Below are 13,667 nucleotides of genomic sequence, written 5' to 3' on the forward strand. Positions count from 1 at the left end.
ATTTTAATGTTGATTAATTATTTTCTTTTTATTTTCATGCACTTCTTTTTTTTATTATTCACTCTTTCCTTTCCTTTCTTTTTTCCTTCTTCCCTGCTCTGTATTCAGGTCTTAACCAAACACCAAAAAATATTATCATCTTTTTAAAAAATGACTTCTCGAAAAATATTTTCAAAAGCGTTACATTTTTCGCTAACAAACAGAGTTTAAAAATCAGAATGTGCTGACCTGTAGGGACATAAAAACAATTTTCATTTCATCAAACTAACATACTCGTTCCATTCTCGTCCATTCCTCAAAGAAAATTTTCCAATATATATTAAAAAAAAAAAAAGCCCGGCAATTAACTGGGTCGGGTCGGGTCGGGGTTTTTTTTTAAAACTCTGTGCTTTGACCCAGAATCCAGACCAGTGCGCACGTCGAACCACGTCCCCTGAAATCGCGGAGTGATCAGTCCGCCGTCTCAATCAAATGACAATTTTCATTTCTGGTGTTCCATTCCCAATCATGTAATTACGACCGTTACTGTAATTTTCTGATCTTTCTCTCTCCCTCTTGCTCGCTCAATGCAGTATCTTTGTCGCTGTCGGAAAACAGGGATTTCTACTCCACCCCGTTTTTTTAATCAAAGGAAAAGCAAACAAATTTAAGAATAGATGTCCCAGGAACTCAATCATTGCATTCTCCAAGTCTCACAGCCGCACTATCTCAATCACGCGCGCATTACAAGACCCCACGTCGACACGAGCACCACGTCTCTCCTACATCTGTTCTTGAATTTTGACTCACCCAATCTAACGGGATGGCCCCAAAAAAGTTTTCTTTTTTCGTTTTTGGGTCGATGAGTCTGGTTATTGGGGTAGTTTTGTTTTGTTTTTTTGTTTCCCCTCTCTATCTGTGAATATTAGCTTTTGAATCCCACTTCAAGATTTGGGAGACAAACTTGACATGGTAGGCCGGTTGTTCCTGTATTTTCTTGGGTTCCTTTCTTTTTGACGCCAGATATTTGAATTCTGTTTCGTTTTCTTTCTGGTTCTTCCGAATTCTTCTCTCTCACAAGAAGAAGAAGAAGAAGAGAATCGGCAAGAAAGGAAGGTTAAATGCTCGAGAGCTACTTCTCTTTCTTGGTATATTAATACGCGAACCAGATAAGCATGAAATCCCATAATTTTAACGCAGCATCTGCAATTAATGCTCTTTCTGGTCGCAGTTGCTTGTGAGACCCACCACTCGAGAAGCAGCTGCAGCAAGCACATATACATACCCGCACATTCCCCCCCTCTCTCTCTCTGAATCCACTTTTTAGGCCTCTTTTTTGCACCTTGTCTTTTTGCAGCTCCCATGAGTCTTTCAAATGTCCAAGAACAAATCATCAGGGTGCTCAGAAATGGTGACCCACTTGGGCGTATTGAACAAATTCAAGCGTCTGAAGAACCCTCTTGAGCCTTCTTTAGGAATAGTTGGGTTCCTATTTGTAGCTGTCCTCTTCATCGGCTCTTGTTTTTACTTGGACTACGGGGCCGTGACTCAGAGGCTGCGAAACACCAGGCAGTCCTGGCTTGGCGGTGGCCGGGTGCCGCCGGATGAGGAGGCGGCGGCGGGCGGGCGTCCCGGGTTTCTCGAGGAGGGCGGTGGCGGGTGTGACGTGTTTGATGGGAATTGGGTGTGGGATGAGAGGTATCCTCTGTATGAGAGCAGAGACTGTGCCTTGATGGATGAAGGTTTCAGGTGTTCTGAGAATGGGAGGCCTGATAGTTTCTACACCAAGTGGAGATGGCAACCTAAGATGTGTGACTTGCCCAGGTTTCTTCACTCGCATCTTTTGATGTTGTAGTTGCTTCTATTTTTGAATGATTTTGTAATATTTGATTTGTCATTTTCCCACTGTAGTACTTTTTATTTTTCGCCTTAATTGTTGGATGAGTTTGTATTATGTATATCTGTCTCATGCTGTGTATTGCTTGTTTGAAGAGTGATTGCATTTATTATTGATGTGTTAGTTTTCTTGATTGGTGCTTTTGTCTCCATTTGGGGTTGTTTGAAATTTTATACGGTAAGGCAGGTTTTGAATTCCCCCCCGTCCAGTCATTTGATAGGTTGTGAACTTGTGAGTATGGATGTTCTCGTGAAGTGGTATGAAATATGTTTTAGTTCATGCTTTGTAGTTTCTAGCTTCATAGGAATTCTAGCTCGGTGGATTAATCTTGGCCAACGATGTTTCAAAGTTATTTTTTTTCCACTTGTGTAATGGAATTTATTCAATCCTAATTTTGAAGAAGAGAAATGATTCAATCCCCTTTTTTTAACTAGTTTGTCCATGTGGGATGGTTACTTAGCTTTGATTCAGAGGAAAGACTATGAGCAAAAAGTAATCGAGGAGCAAATAAAGGAAAAGAAAGATATGCTTTCTTCCAAATTACTTATATGGTGTCCTAAAGGGAGTGCGTCACGCTAGAGCTTGAGGAAATGAAGATTGATGTTCATCTCGTTCGATGATTAGTGGGGACTTTTTGGTGAAGGCATGGGTTCAAAATAGAATGCTAGCAGTCACCCCATTCTGTCAGTTGAAGGGTTTGTCTTAAGATTTTTTGTTTTCTTGTGGTCTGAAGTTTGTTTGTCTTAAGATTGAAACGTGGAAATTGATCATATTGATGCAGATAGGTATAGGGAGATTTGAGCATGAGACATTTGCTTTGATGCTATGCAGAGCTATAGAATACCATCAGACAAAACTATAGTTCAAAAATAAATACTATGCTCAAGTTCCATTTTTATATGAAGAATCAAGACTTCAAGTAGAATTGCTGCTACACAGGGCCAGTGCATGCAGAGTCCTGTGGGTAATCAAATTTATTATTTTTGGACAAATTACACATAATCCTATTTAGATGTTGAAACATGATGAAGGTGTCTTTAGCATGTGGTAAGGTATGTCATTGTCGCGCTCTCTGTTTGTTCTTTTTCCACCATCTTTTGGATGACCTAGTGGATGTAATTACGATGGTTATTTACAATATGCCCAATTTAGGCATCTGGTAGGAGATTCTCTTTTGCCCTTGAATTTCCTTGATCTGTCTGTCAACTGCAGAGCCTGTAACAGATCTCCTCTACTGATGCTGCATAATTCCAGTTCAACCCATGAAATTGAAAACTGCTTGATCAAATTGTTCCAATTGGAAAGTCGAGATTGACAAAAGGCCATTAAACGAACTTGAGGCAGTAAGGGGTCCATCTTAAGTTTTATGATGATTAGAACCTCTAATTCATTTGTTGATACTATGTCATCTTTTATTAAATTCCTCATGTTTTATGTTGGATTAATTTTATTCCTTGTTCTAATTTGATGATGATGGATCAAATATTTAATTTTTTTGTTTGGCAATATAGTCTGAGGTTAGTTTTACATGATCAGAATTGTCTTTGATTAGTTCCTTTCCTCTTGCTTTAATTAAATGGGGATGAACCAAATATCCATTGTCAGAGAATCTTGTTGTTTCTTACATGTATCTTGTCGTTAACTTCCCACTAGAAAGCAAATATACCGACATTTCTGTGTCTAATTGAGTACAGATTTGATGCAAAGATGATGCTGGAAAGGTTGCACAATCGAAGGGTCGTATTTGTCGGTGACTCAATTGGTCGGAACCAATGGGAATCCCTCCTCTGCATGCTTTCCTCCGCTCTTTCTGATAAGGCCGCAGTCTACGAAGTGAATGGTAGTCCAATCACCAAGCACACTGGGTTCTTGGTGTACAAGTTCAGGGATTTCAACTGCACAGTTGAATATTTCAGATCTCCATTTCTAGTGGTCCAGGGCCGAGCTCCGGTTGGATCTCCAGAAGAGGTGAAGGTTACCCTCAAGTTGGATCAGATTGACTGGACTTCTAACCTGTGGGTAGACGCTGATCTGCTGGTTTTCAATACCGGGCATTGGTGGAATTATGAGAAGACTGTACGCGGGTAAAGATGTTCTATTTCGTTGTAAGCTCATATTTTGTCCCGCCCCAATTAATATAGAGACTTTGTGCCAAGCACTACTTTTGGAATTGCAAACTGCAAAATGACACTTCACTTGCTTCTTTAGGCAGGTTGATCATATGGCTGAATGATATTTTTGTCTAGATTGAACACTGACAAGGTTCCCTTCAATCTCTTCCCCTGCGCCACCTTTACAAGCATGGCCTCTGATTCAGACAGGAAGTCATTGCTTATGGCTGCATTATATATTAGGTCGTTTGGCTATGTTTTCGTTAAGGATATATTCTACGAATGTACTCAATCCCTCTTAATTTGGATTGTCAGTTATGAGTGTGATATAAGAAGTTCAAGGGCTTTTCATAGATATTGTTTCTATGCTTGCCGAAAGTATTTACTGTTTCCTTCACAGACCATGTTTTCCTAGTTCTTTTACAATAAGTCGTGGAACTCATTGTCCAGCCATTAGCTAAGGAAGCCCCATTCTCCCTGATATGCAAACTTCCGGTTGCTGTGGTCACCTTTGTTGGATGCAACCTCGGGTCTTTCGCCTTCCTTTTGCCCTATGTTTGTATGAGAAAAAGTTTCATTTTCCACGATGAATTTTATCAACTTAGATCTGACCTCTTTGAATGTCTATGACAGGGGCTCTTATTTCCAGGTTGGAAATGAGGTCAAGATGAATATGACTGTTGAAGATGCATATCAGAGATCGCTAGAGACGGTACTTGACTGGATCAGTGGTCATGTGAATATGAGCAAGAGTCAGGTCTATTTTCGGTCTTATGCACCTGTACATTTTAGGTAAGTTTATTTCCACTAACCTCGGTGATTTCACTCACCTTCTTTGCATCAGAGGAGCGTAATTTCCTTTCATGTGGACATTGAATATTTCTCCCTCTTTCTGTTGCTTAGAAGCTGCATTTAAGCTGATGACCACTGGTACAGGATTCTTTGACAAATTTTTCAACTAGATATTGTTCTATGATATTTCTTTTGAAAGATGGAGCAACATGTTTCTCTTGTGATATTTCATCTGACTTTCATCGTTAAAGAACAAATTTGTACTCCAGAAAAATATTTTCTGTTGACTATTTTAAACCTTTCAATTTTATCACGAGCAATTTGATCCTTTCCCATGGCATTTATTCCCATTAGGCTAGATGGAAACAAGGCTATGTGGTTCCATGTAAGCAATATGACAGTTTCTTTTCTCTTGGATGTGATATGTCTCTTTTGGAACATGGCTTATCTGCAGCTTCCTCCTCATGTTTGAAATAGCGCAGCAGATTCTCTATAGTTAGAAGCATCTTTTTTTCTTAAAACTTTAAGCAAAATTGGACTCGTTTCAAGCGTCTGAAGTGATAAGGTTTATAATCTTTTTATAATTGTTATATTGTGCCCCTCGGATACTGCATTGCTTTAAAAGGTGGTTGAGATGCAAGTCACTTGGTTTGGAAGATGGGGGAAGAAAATTTTCTACACTCTTGAGCGTATCAAACTTCATTTTATAGTCAGTTATCCGTTATTGCTTATCAATAAGTACCGCATTTCTTATTATTCAAAGTGACCATGGCGTGTAAGTTCTTGACAGAGGTGGAGACTGGAGGTCCGGGGGAACATGTCACTTGGAGACTCTACCCGAATTGAGCTCCTCCCCAGTTTCATCGGTCCATCTAAAAATTCTTACCGATTTGCTAACTGATCGGTCCAACCAAACAGTAAAGAATAACCCTGGCGTGCTGAATATCACAGCCATGACGGCACGCAGAAAAGACGGCCATTCCTCTTTATATTACCTGGGGACTGAGTTGGGTCCTGCTTCGCTCCATAGGCAGGATTGTAGCCATTGGTGCTTGCCTGGCGTTCCGGATGTGTGGAATGAGCTTCTTTTTGCCTTTTTCCTGAAGCATGACTCCGTGCGGTTGCGAGATTTGACAAATGCTTCATGAGTCTCGTGCTGAAACGAGTATAATGCGGTGGTGTTTACACCAACATGAAGAGCTTTACGTCCTAGGAGTTGCAACAGCAAATTGATGACATAGCTTTTAGTTCACTCTTTGTTCTCGATTGCCCCGTGCGTACCAGAATTTATGGAAGTCGATGAGAAGCTCGCAATCGGACAGGATTCGACCCCAGGTGGAAAGTTTTTACCTTTCTTGTTTTCCCTTTCATCCATTACATTTTTTTTAGCTTTCTCTTTTCGGGTGTTCGGATTTGACACCATGGATGTCAAAAAGCAGTACAGAGGCTAAGAAAGTAGATACACACATTTTCATTGTACATGCCATAGTTATACATGATTGAAAGGAGATGGTGAAAGGAGTGTTTTTTGTTAGAGCTTTGGGATATCAACTGTGCTTTGATCTTTCCTGTGCTGTACTGGTTTTCAAATACCCATACATGTTTAACATGTACAAGAGTATGCATCAGAGCCCAGAGGTCACTTCCGGGTAGATTCAGTCCGTCTTCGATGATGAGTTGTTCGTAACCTAGTACTGTGCATACCGGCATAGGATCGCTCTTGGGACTTCAGGCGTCGAAACTACATAACCGTTCGGCATTTCGCAGAAAATCCATTTCCCATCAAATATATTCTTGTGCAGCATATATTTACAGACACTTAGCATGATAAGAAGAAAACATCTAACGGAGTGCCCAAGTAGCGGTTCTCTATGATTCTGATGGAAGTACAATGATGAAATTCACACCCAACCTCCCACCACTTTGGATTTTTTTTATCAGCTGGCTAGTCGCTGAACTAGTACTTCTCGTACCTTGTCATGCAATCTCGGAGCATGTATTTGGCTCCGATTTTCTCTGGACAGTCGCTCAGCACGCGGGCTTTGGCGGCCTCAAGGCAGATGGCGCAGTCCGAATTCTCGAGCAAGGTGTTGCAAAGGGCGTGGCCGTACGCGACCGAGTTAAAGTACGTGGACGAGGTGTAGTAATTGTAGTAGTCGTGGTTCGGGTTCGGGGTCACGGTCACTAGATCCTCGAGGAGATGAGCCACGCCGTCTCCAAACGGGGTCGCCGGGCAGGTAACTGAACAAGTTACAGTCCCCCTCTAACGGGGTCGTGTCCGGGTAGCCTCTGGCGATGCCGCACGCCGAGCAGAGGGCGACGGCGTAAAGTAGGAAGAATCGCGGAAGAACAGCCATAGATATTCTCGTTTCGTCTTATCTCCCTCTTAATTTTCTTTCGAATTCGATGTGCTAGGAATCCCAAAATATTAACGGCTATAAATAGGCAGTTCTCTCTTCGGGTTCTCTGTCTTCAAATTGACTGTTTTTTTTCCATGTTATCTCCTATAGTTTTTCATTTGCTCGTTTCTTCCGTTTCCATTTGTATTTCGTGGTAAGTCCATGGAGAGAAATGTTTGCTTTGCTAATCATGACACTGCGTGTAGAATGGCACTTGAAAATGAAGTTCTACTCCGGTACGCAAGAAATTATCATCGAATTCCAATATAATCTTTCCGATCAATATTTGAGGGAAATCCAAATGATGGCAGTGTGCTATGTAGGACGGCCAATGATGATTGAACCGTCACGTCGGCGATTTCGAGCCAAAATTGATCATAAGGATAAGATTGGAATTTCGGGCAAATATTTAGGACTACATTGGCAAAATTAAAAAAGTTTATATATGAATTGACATCCATGCAATAGATTTATGTCTGATGAAGTAATTTCCGATCGTTTGTGTATCTTGCAAGTTCCATCGGATGACCATTCGAATTCGATATGGTATATTTGCTAGATCACTGAATAATTGGTTGCAATTCATCGGTTTCGGGTGTCACCTAGTTCCACATCTAAAAATTCAGATTATTTTTTTCATGCTACTAAATTTCAATCAGTGTCAATAAGCAAAAAAAAAAAAAAATGATCATAAAAATTAATTATTAAGGTAATATCAACAATCATTGTTTTTTTTTCATGTAATTAGTTGGCAACTTACCAACACTCTTTTGAAATGACCGACTTTTATTGTAGTTCACAAACTTTTTACCAAATTTTGTACCAACTTATCATCAAATTTTACTTGCTCCATTTACCAATGTTGGATCGAACCTACTAACCCTTACATGAAATTGTCCACTTAAATTAGATAGATTTGTCAACTTTAGTCTCTCAATTCTCCAGTTTCAAGTTCGAATCCTGCTTGATATTTTGATGCAAGCCACGAAAAAGAATTCTCAAAGTCATGCAAACATTGACGATTCAACCTTTTATCTGACTTAAAAAGATGGATTTGGTTTGGCGCGCGAACGATGACTTTTTTAATTTTTTTGGTCGAAGCGAAATATGACTTTGAAGATGGGGAAGAATGCCAAAAAAGTTATAAACCTATTATATTAGTGTTATTTCAGTTATAAATCTTTTAATTATCCTAGATCTTTTAATTGTGTCGGTTTGTCCTAAACCTTTTGCATTTGTGTCAATTAAGCCCATCCGATCAATTTTGGCTGGGAAAACTCTGATGTGGACACCGGTCATCTTACGTAGCACGGCTAGTGCCGACGTGAATATTTTTTTTATTAATAATTTATTAATATTTTTTTTGGTTATGTTTCTCTTTTATATCCTTTTCTTTTCTATACTTCTTGTTTCTTCATGGAGGGCCGGCGAGGCGAGAACGTCATCGGGGCTGGGCTAAGGGCATTGCAACCTCGCCTGCCGCCCTTGCCTGGGGTCGGGCGAGGCCGCGATGACCTCGCTCGGTCTCGGTGAATGTCGTTGGTCCTCAATAAAGAAAAAAGAATAAACAAATAAGAAAAGAAAAAAATATTAAAAAGTTATGAGAAAAATGTCCACGCTGGTTGTGTCATGTAGGACGACCGACATTTACGTCTGCAATTTCCGGCTAAAATTGGTCGGGTGGACTTAATCGGCACAAATGCAAAAGATTTAGTATTGAATTGGCACAACTAAAAGGTTTAGAACTGAATTGTCACCAATATAATACATTTATGACTTTTTTTTCATACTTTTCAAGATATTATCTCGCCTCAAGACCGGACAAAAACGGTGAATGAGGATGGCCCGATTTACTGGATTTCTTCTCTGGATCATCCGAGGGGTACATATACAAAGAGTCATCTGTTGCCGCCCTTCCCTTGTTCCCATCTGTTGTCACGTAGAAAGGCTGCGCGTTGAGTTGTTCCTCGTTCGTCCGAGATTGCTTTTCTTCCCTGCACTTTTCTCTTCGTAAGTTCACGGAGGGACCTGGCAACAAGTCGGTGCTTGTCCCCTGTTACATGAAGGATTTTGTGGTCGACCATTGCATGGTAGTAGGTATCAGCAAGACAATCAAACCATGTGCTCGACTCGATTCAAGCAACACTTCCACTCCATCGTGATTCCGGATTCGTTGAATGGTTACTCACTCGAACCCAGAACGCAAAATATATGACGGATTGCGGTATTTGTAGATCGTAATGCTTGGAGAGATGCAGATATTCCCTCTTATTCGTGAGCTCGCCCCATTTTCACCAACTCTCCCTCAATCAAAAGTCGAAGAATATTGCGTGCGGGCGAATTTCAATTTGACCTCTGGCTATTGAAGGCAACATCATCGTCGTGACAATGCAAGGGGGTTTAGGAGCAATTTGATCCTTTCTAATGGCGTTTGCTCCCATTATGCTAGATGGAAACGAGGTGGAGACTGGATGTCCGGAGGAACATGTCACTTGGAGACTCTACCCGGCTCTGTCTCCTCCCCTGTCTCCTCCCCTGTTTCGTCGGTCCATCTTAAAGTTTTCTAGCGGACTCGTTAACCGATCTCGCTCCAACCGAACGGTAAAGGACGACCTCAACGTGCTGAATATCACGACTGTGATGGCAAGCAGAAAAGATTGGCCAATCCTCTTTACATTGCCCGGGGCCTGAGTCGACTCCTGCTTCACTCCATAAGCAGGATTGTAGCCATTGGCGCTTGCCCCGGTGTTCCGGATATGTGGAATGAACTTGTCTATGCTGTATTCCTCGAGCGCAACTCCCAGCGGCCGCGAGATTTGACAAATGCCTCGTGATTTTAGTGCACACCAGCATAGGACCGCCTCTCGCTAGATAATTGTTTGGTATTTCACGGAAAATCCGCTTCGGAAAACATATCCTTTGGCAACATATATGTCCACAGCAAATTATTACCGAATCTAATTGTGCAGACACTTAGCATGAGAAGCAGAACATCTACAGAGTGCCGAACTAGCACTCCGCTTGATTCTAATGAAGTACAACTACGAATTTCACAAAAGACCTCCCAATGCCGGTTAGTCGCTGAATTTGTATGGTCCGTACCTCATCCTGCAATCACGGAGCCTGAATCGGACTCCCAGACTATTAGGACAGTCGTGCAGCACCAGGGCTCGGGCGACCTCCAGGCACGTTGCACAATCCGACTTCCGAGTGTGGTGCTGCAGGTGGCGTGGCCGTAGGCGTTCAAGGTAAGGTACGGGGACGAGGTATAGTAATCGTAGTTGTCATGGCTCGGGGTCCCGGTTACTAAATCGCCAAGGACATAGGCCGCGCTGTTCCCATAGCCATCCGGGCAATCAAACTCGTTGCAAATCAAGGATACCGGGGTCGTGTCCAGGTCGCCCCTCGCAGTGCCGGACGTCGAGCAGAGGGCAATGGCGTAAAACGCGAGTTGCGAAAGAACAGCCATATTTCGAATTGTGATGCACTGGGAAATCCCAAATTCCAAACGGGTTGGGCTACAAATAGGGCAGTTCTATCTTTGGATTCTCCCTCTTCAAATAGGACTGCTGTTTACGTTATGTCCCCTGTTTTCGTTTGCTGCTTGTTACTTTCCTATATGAATAGATGTGTCGATATGGGGTCTTTGACACATATATTTATATTTATATTTTTGTTAATTTATATTTTTCATTTTTTTATAAAATAAATTTTTTTTTAAAGTAAAACTATTTTGGAACGAGAACAAAATGAGAAAAAATCCAGGTGGAAAAGTTGATACTGTACACATCATACATTTGTGCCAAATCCTATCCGGCTTCATTCCTTACGTTTGGCCAGTCGGACTGTTATTGGGACGACGATATTTATCCACGCCGTCTTCTAAAATTAAAATTTCCTCGTGAAAAACTAACTCGCCGGCGAAGTGGGGACAACGGTGCGCACCTTTGACGGCTTCGGCCGACCATCTCTCCCCTCGTTTTCCCGCATAATCAGAGGAAATATGTCGACTCGTGTCAGTCTGAACTTATTCCGTACGCGTCCGTCGACCGGAGGTTGCGGGTGCAGGTGGCGGGTAATAATAAAAAATTATTTTTTATAAATTTTTTTTAGAAAACTTAGAAAAATTTTAATTGCATGCATGAGAGTATTTTAGCAATATTATTTTCTTAATAAATTATAAAAAAATAAATATTCCATGATTTGTAATACGGGTATAGGTATTGGTCGTTAAATTTGTACCGTATGAAAATAGGTCAAAATGGATTAAATAGGTCAATATGGGTCGGACGATGTTCGATTTGACTCAAATTTGACCCGACCCACCCATTTAACACCTCTCATAAAACATAGTGTGACACGACGAAGAGAAAACGGTCGGCATTCCGCATTCATATGCAACGTGGTCGGATGTGATAAAAAAGAAAAAGTTCATGCGATGGTGGCATTCATTTGTGATTCCAAGTCGATCGAGCGCCGCTTCATCGAACCCAAAACTAGAGAAATACGATGGATTGCGGTATTTATTGGATGGCAATGCTTCGAGAGGTGCACATTCTTCTGCGCATGCGGCGACCGGCGACGAGAGGCGGTCGGCCGGCAACAGGTGGCCATCGGTGTCCGGGCGACCACCGGCGACCATTGCCGAATTTCTCGGGAAAAAAAAAGGAAAAGAAAGAAACAATAAAAAGGTTATGAAAAATCAGAAAATTTAAAAAAAAACAATGATTTGTTTACGACTCATTTAAACTTATTAGATAACAAATCCATTTAATACCTATTAAGTTATTTTTTTTGTCTGATCCTATCTTATCCTATTCTACTATATAAGCAACACTGTATGCGTTATGTGCAGATTATGAAATCCTGCTCTTCCTCCTCACGCGTCCCCACTTCACTTCCCTCGAAAGTGGGAATTCGAACCTCTCACCTCCCTTTTTTCAAATGGGATTCGGACCCCCAACCTATTAAGTTATTAATTAACGTATTTATGATCCAATTGAACTTAATTTTAAAACTTAAATCAACCAACTTATGACATACACTATTTGGAACGTCGTGGAATGCATTCGGGGATGCGAACTCGGTGCGCCCACAAAATACTCTGATTCGCTTCCGGATTTGGAGGACCAGACAACAGATCACTACTCCCCTCGCCCGTTGATTCTGATGCTTTTGCTGACTCTATGCAAACGGATTTGTTCGAGCTCAACTTCAACCTAGAAGATTGCCGGAAAAAAGAAGAAAAAAGACCGTGTGCCCACGATTCTATGCATATCTAAATAGGGATAACGACGCAAGTAATTCTTGAATTTTAGCTTAATATGCAACGTAATTTATGAACTTTGAATTTATTTAATATGATTTCTCAAACTTTAACTAAATATGCAATGTTGTCCCCGTATTATATGAAAATGTTCAATGTTGTCCCAATATTTATTCAAATTGAGAGGCGGCGTTGAATATCTTCATACAGTCATGGACTAAATTAAACATATACAAAAAAAAAAAAAATTTAAGGATGATATTGCACATTGAACTCAATTTTAGGTACCGAATTTAAAGTTAAAAAACTATATTGCACATTTGGCCAAAGTTCGCGATCTAATGGTATCTTTCCAAATTTGGAACAAAAAAAAGACAAGAAAGATAAATTAATTTACGGCCATACCAAAGATTTGTTTACAAATAAATTCAAGTGAAAATATTTAGTTGCAATTCAAGTCATGAATTACAGATTCAAAGTGAACCTTAACTGTTATTCGGTAAAAAAATCTCTCGAATTCTTTCCCCTTCTTAAAGAATTCGATTAAAGGGATCTTATGGCACGATCCCCAACTCAATTTGGCAATTTAGGAATTTGTAAGACTTTAGTGACTTTGATTGCAATCGAACTTCAATGATGATTTTCGGGGTCTCAAATTAGAGGACCCAATTGAGGAAGAGAAAGTTACATAAATAAATCACAATGAATATGATATTATCCTTATTCAGATATTTTATCACTCAGTTAATTTGGAGAAATTATGTGGGTGCATACCATAATTGGACCAAATTGGCTGGTTCCGGTTCCCAAAATTTGAAGTCGGTGATTATTGTCCGGTTCTCAATTCCAGGTATAGACCGAACCACCCGAATCGGAGCGTTATTTTTATTTAATTATTAGCAAATTAATGAGACTTGATCACATTTTATCATATCTTTAGCGTCTTTTTACCGAGATTGTCATTGATTACATATCCAATATACTAAAGAAGGGTAGTTTATACTATGTAGCAACATTTGTAATCTTGTAGGAAATAGGAAAAAAACAAAAAGATTTCACCATCGAATCTTAGACCGACGTTCGATCCGATTCTAAGACTAGGTGGTTTTGTTCCCGTCTTTCACAAATTGAAAACCGACCCTTTTGGTCTTGGAATCGACCCACCTGGGAAGTGATTACCCCAAGAGAAATAAGTTTTCGCCGAAAAGGACAGAAATTGGAGA

The 13,667-nt window shown here is 40.6% G+C and overlaps 1 protein-coding gene and 1 long non-coding RNA gene across 2 annotated transcripts; both read left to right on the forward strand.

Moving 5' to 3' along the window:
* The first annotated feature begins 667 nt into the window (after positions 1 to 667).
* On the forward strand, positions 668 to 6,330 carry LOC115756951 (protein trichome birefringence-like 11). The gene is made up of 5 exons (XM_030696949.2): positions 668 to 1,127; positions 1,211 to 1,803; positions 3,571 to 3,960; positions 4,621 to 4,779; positions 5,570 to 6,330. Exons 2-5 carry the CDS (start codon positions 1,355 to 1,357, stop codon positions 5,925 to 5,927), a joined length of 1,356 nt encoding a protein of 451 aa, XP_030552809.1. The 5' UTR covers positions 668 to 1,127; positions 1,211 to 1,354; the 3' UTR covers positions 5,928 to 6,330.
* Positions 6,331 to 6,596: 266 nt separating this feature from the next.
* On the forward strand, positions 6,597 to 7,193 carry LOC125315589. The gene is made up of 2 exons (XR_007198770.1): positions 6,597 to 6,739; positions 6,804 to 7,193. It is a non-coding gene; the product is annotated as an uncharacterized LOC125315589 (long non-coding RNA).
* Positions 7,194 to 13,667: the final 6,474 nt, after the last annotated feature.

Source organism: Rhodamnia argentea, chromosome 1 (assembly GCF_020921035.1).
Source record: "Rhodamnia argentea isolate NSW1041297 chromosome 1, ASM2092103v1, whole genome shotgun sequence".
NCBI lineage: Eukaryota > Viridiplantae > Streptophyta > Magnoliopsida > Myrtales > Myrtaceae > Rhodamnia > Rhodamnia argentea.

What these genes read in the sequence shown, in the direction of transcription:
- LOC115756951 (XM_030696949.2), top strand. Translation starts at nt 1,355, where the DNA reads ATGTCCAAGAACAAATCATCAGGGTGCTCAGAAATGGTGACCCACTTG. An exon ending in TATGAGAAGACTGTACGCGG is followed by an intron (nt 3,961 to 4,620) that starts GTAAAGATGTTC and finishes TGTCTATGACAG; the next exon opens with GGGCTCTTATTTCCAGGTTG. An exon ending in TATGCACCTGTACATTTTAG is followed by an intron (nt 4,780 to 5,569) that starts GTAAGTTTATTT and finishes AGTTCTTGACAG; the next exon opens with AGGTGGAGACTGGAGGTCCG.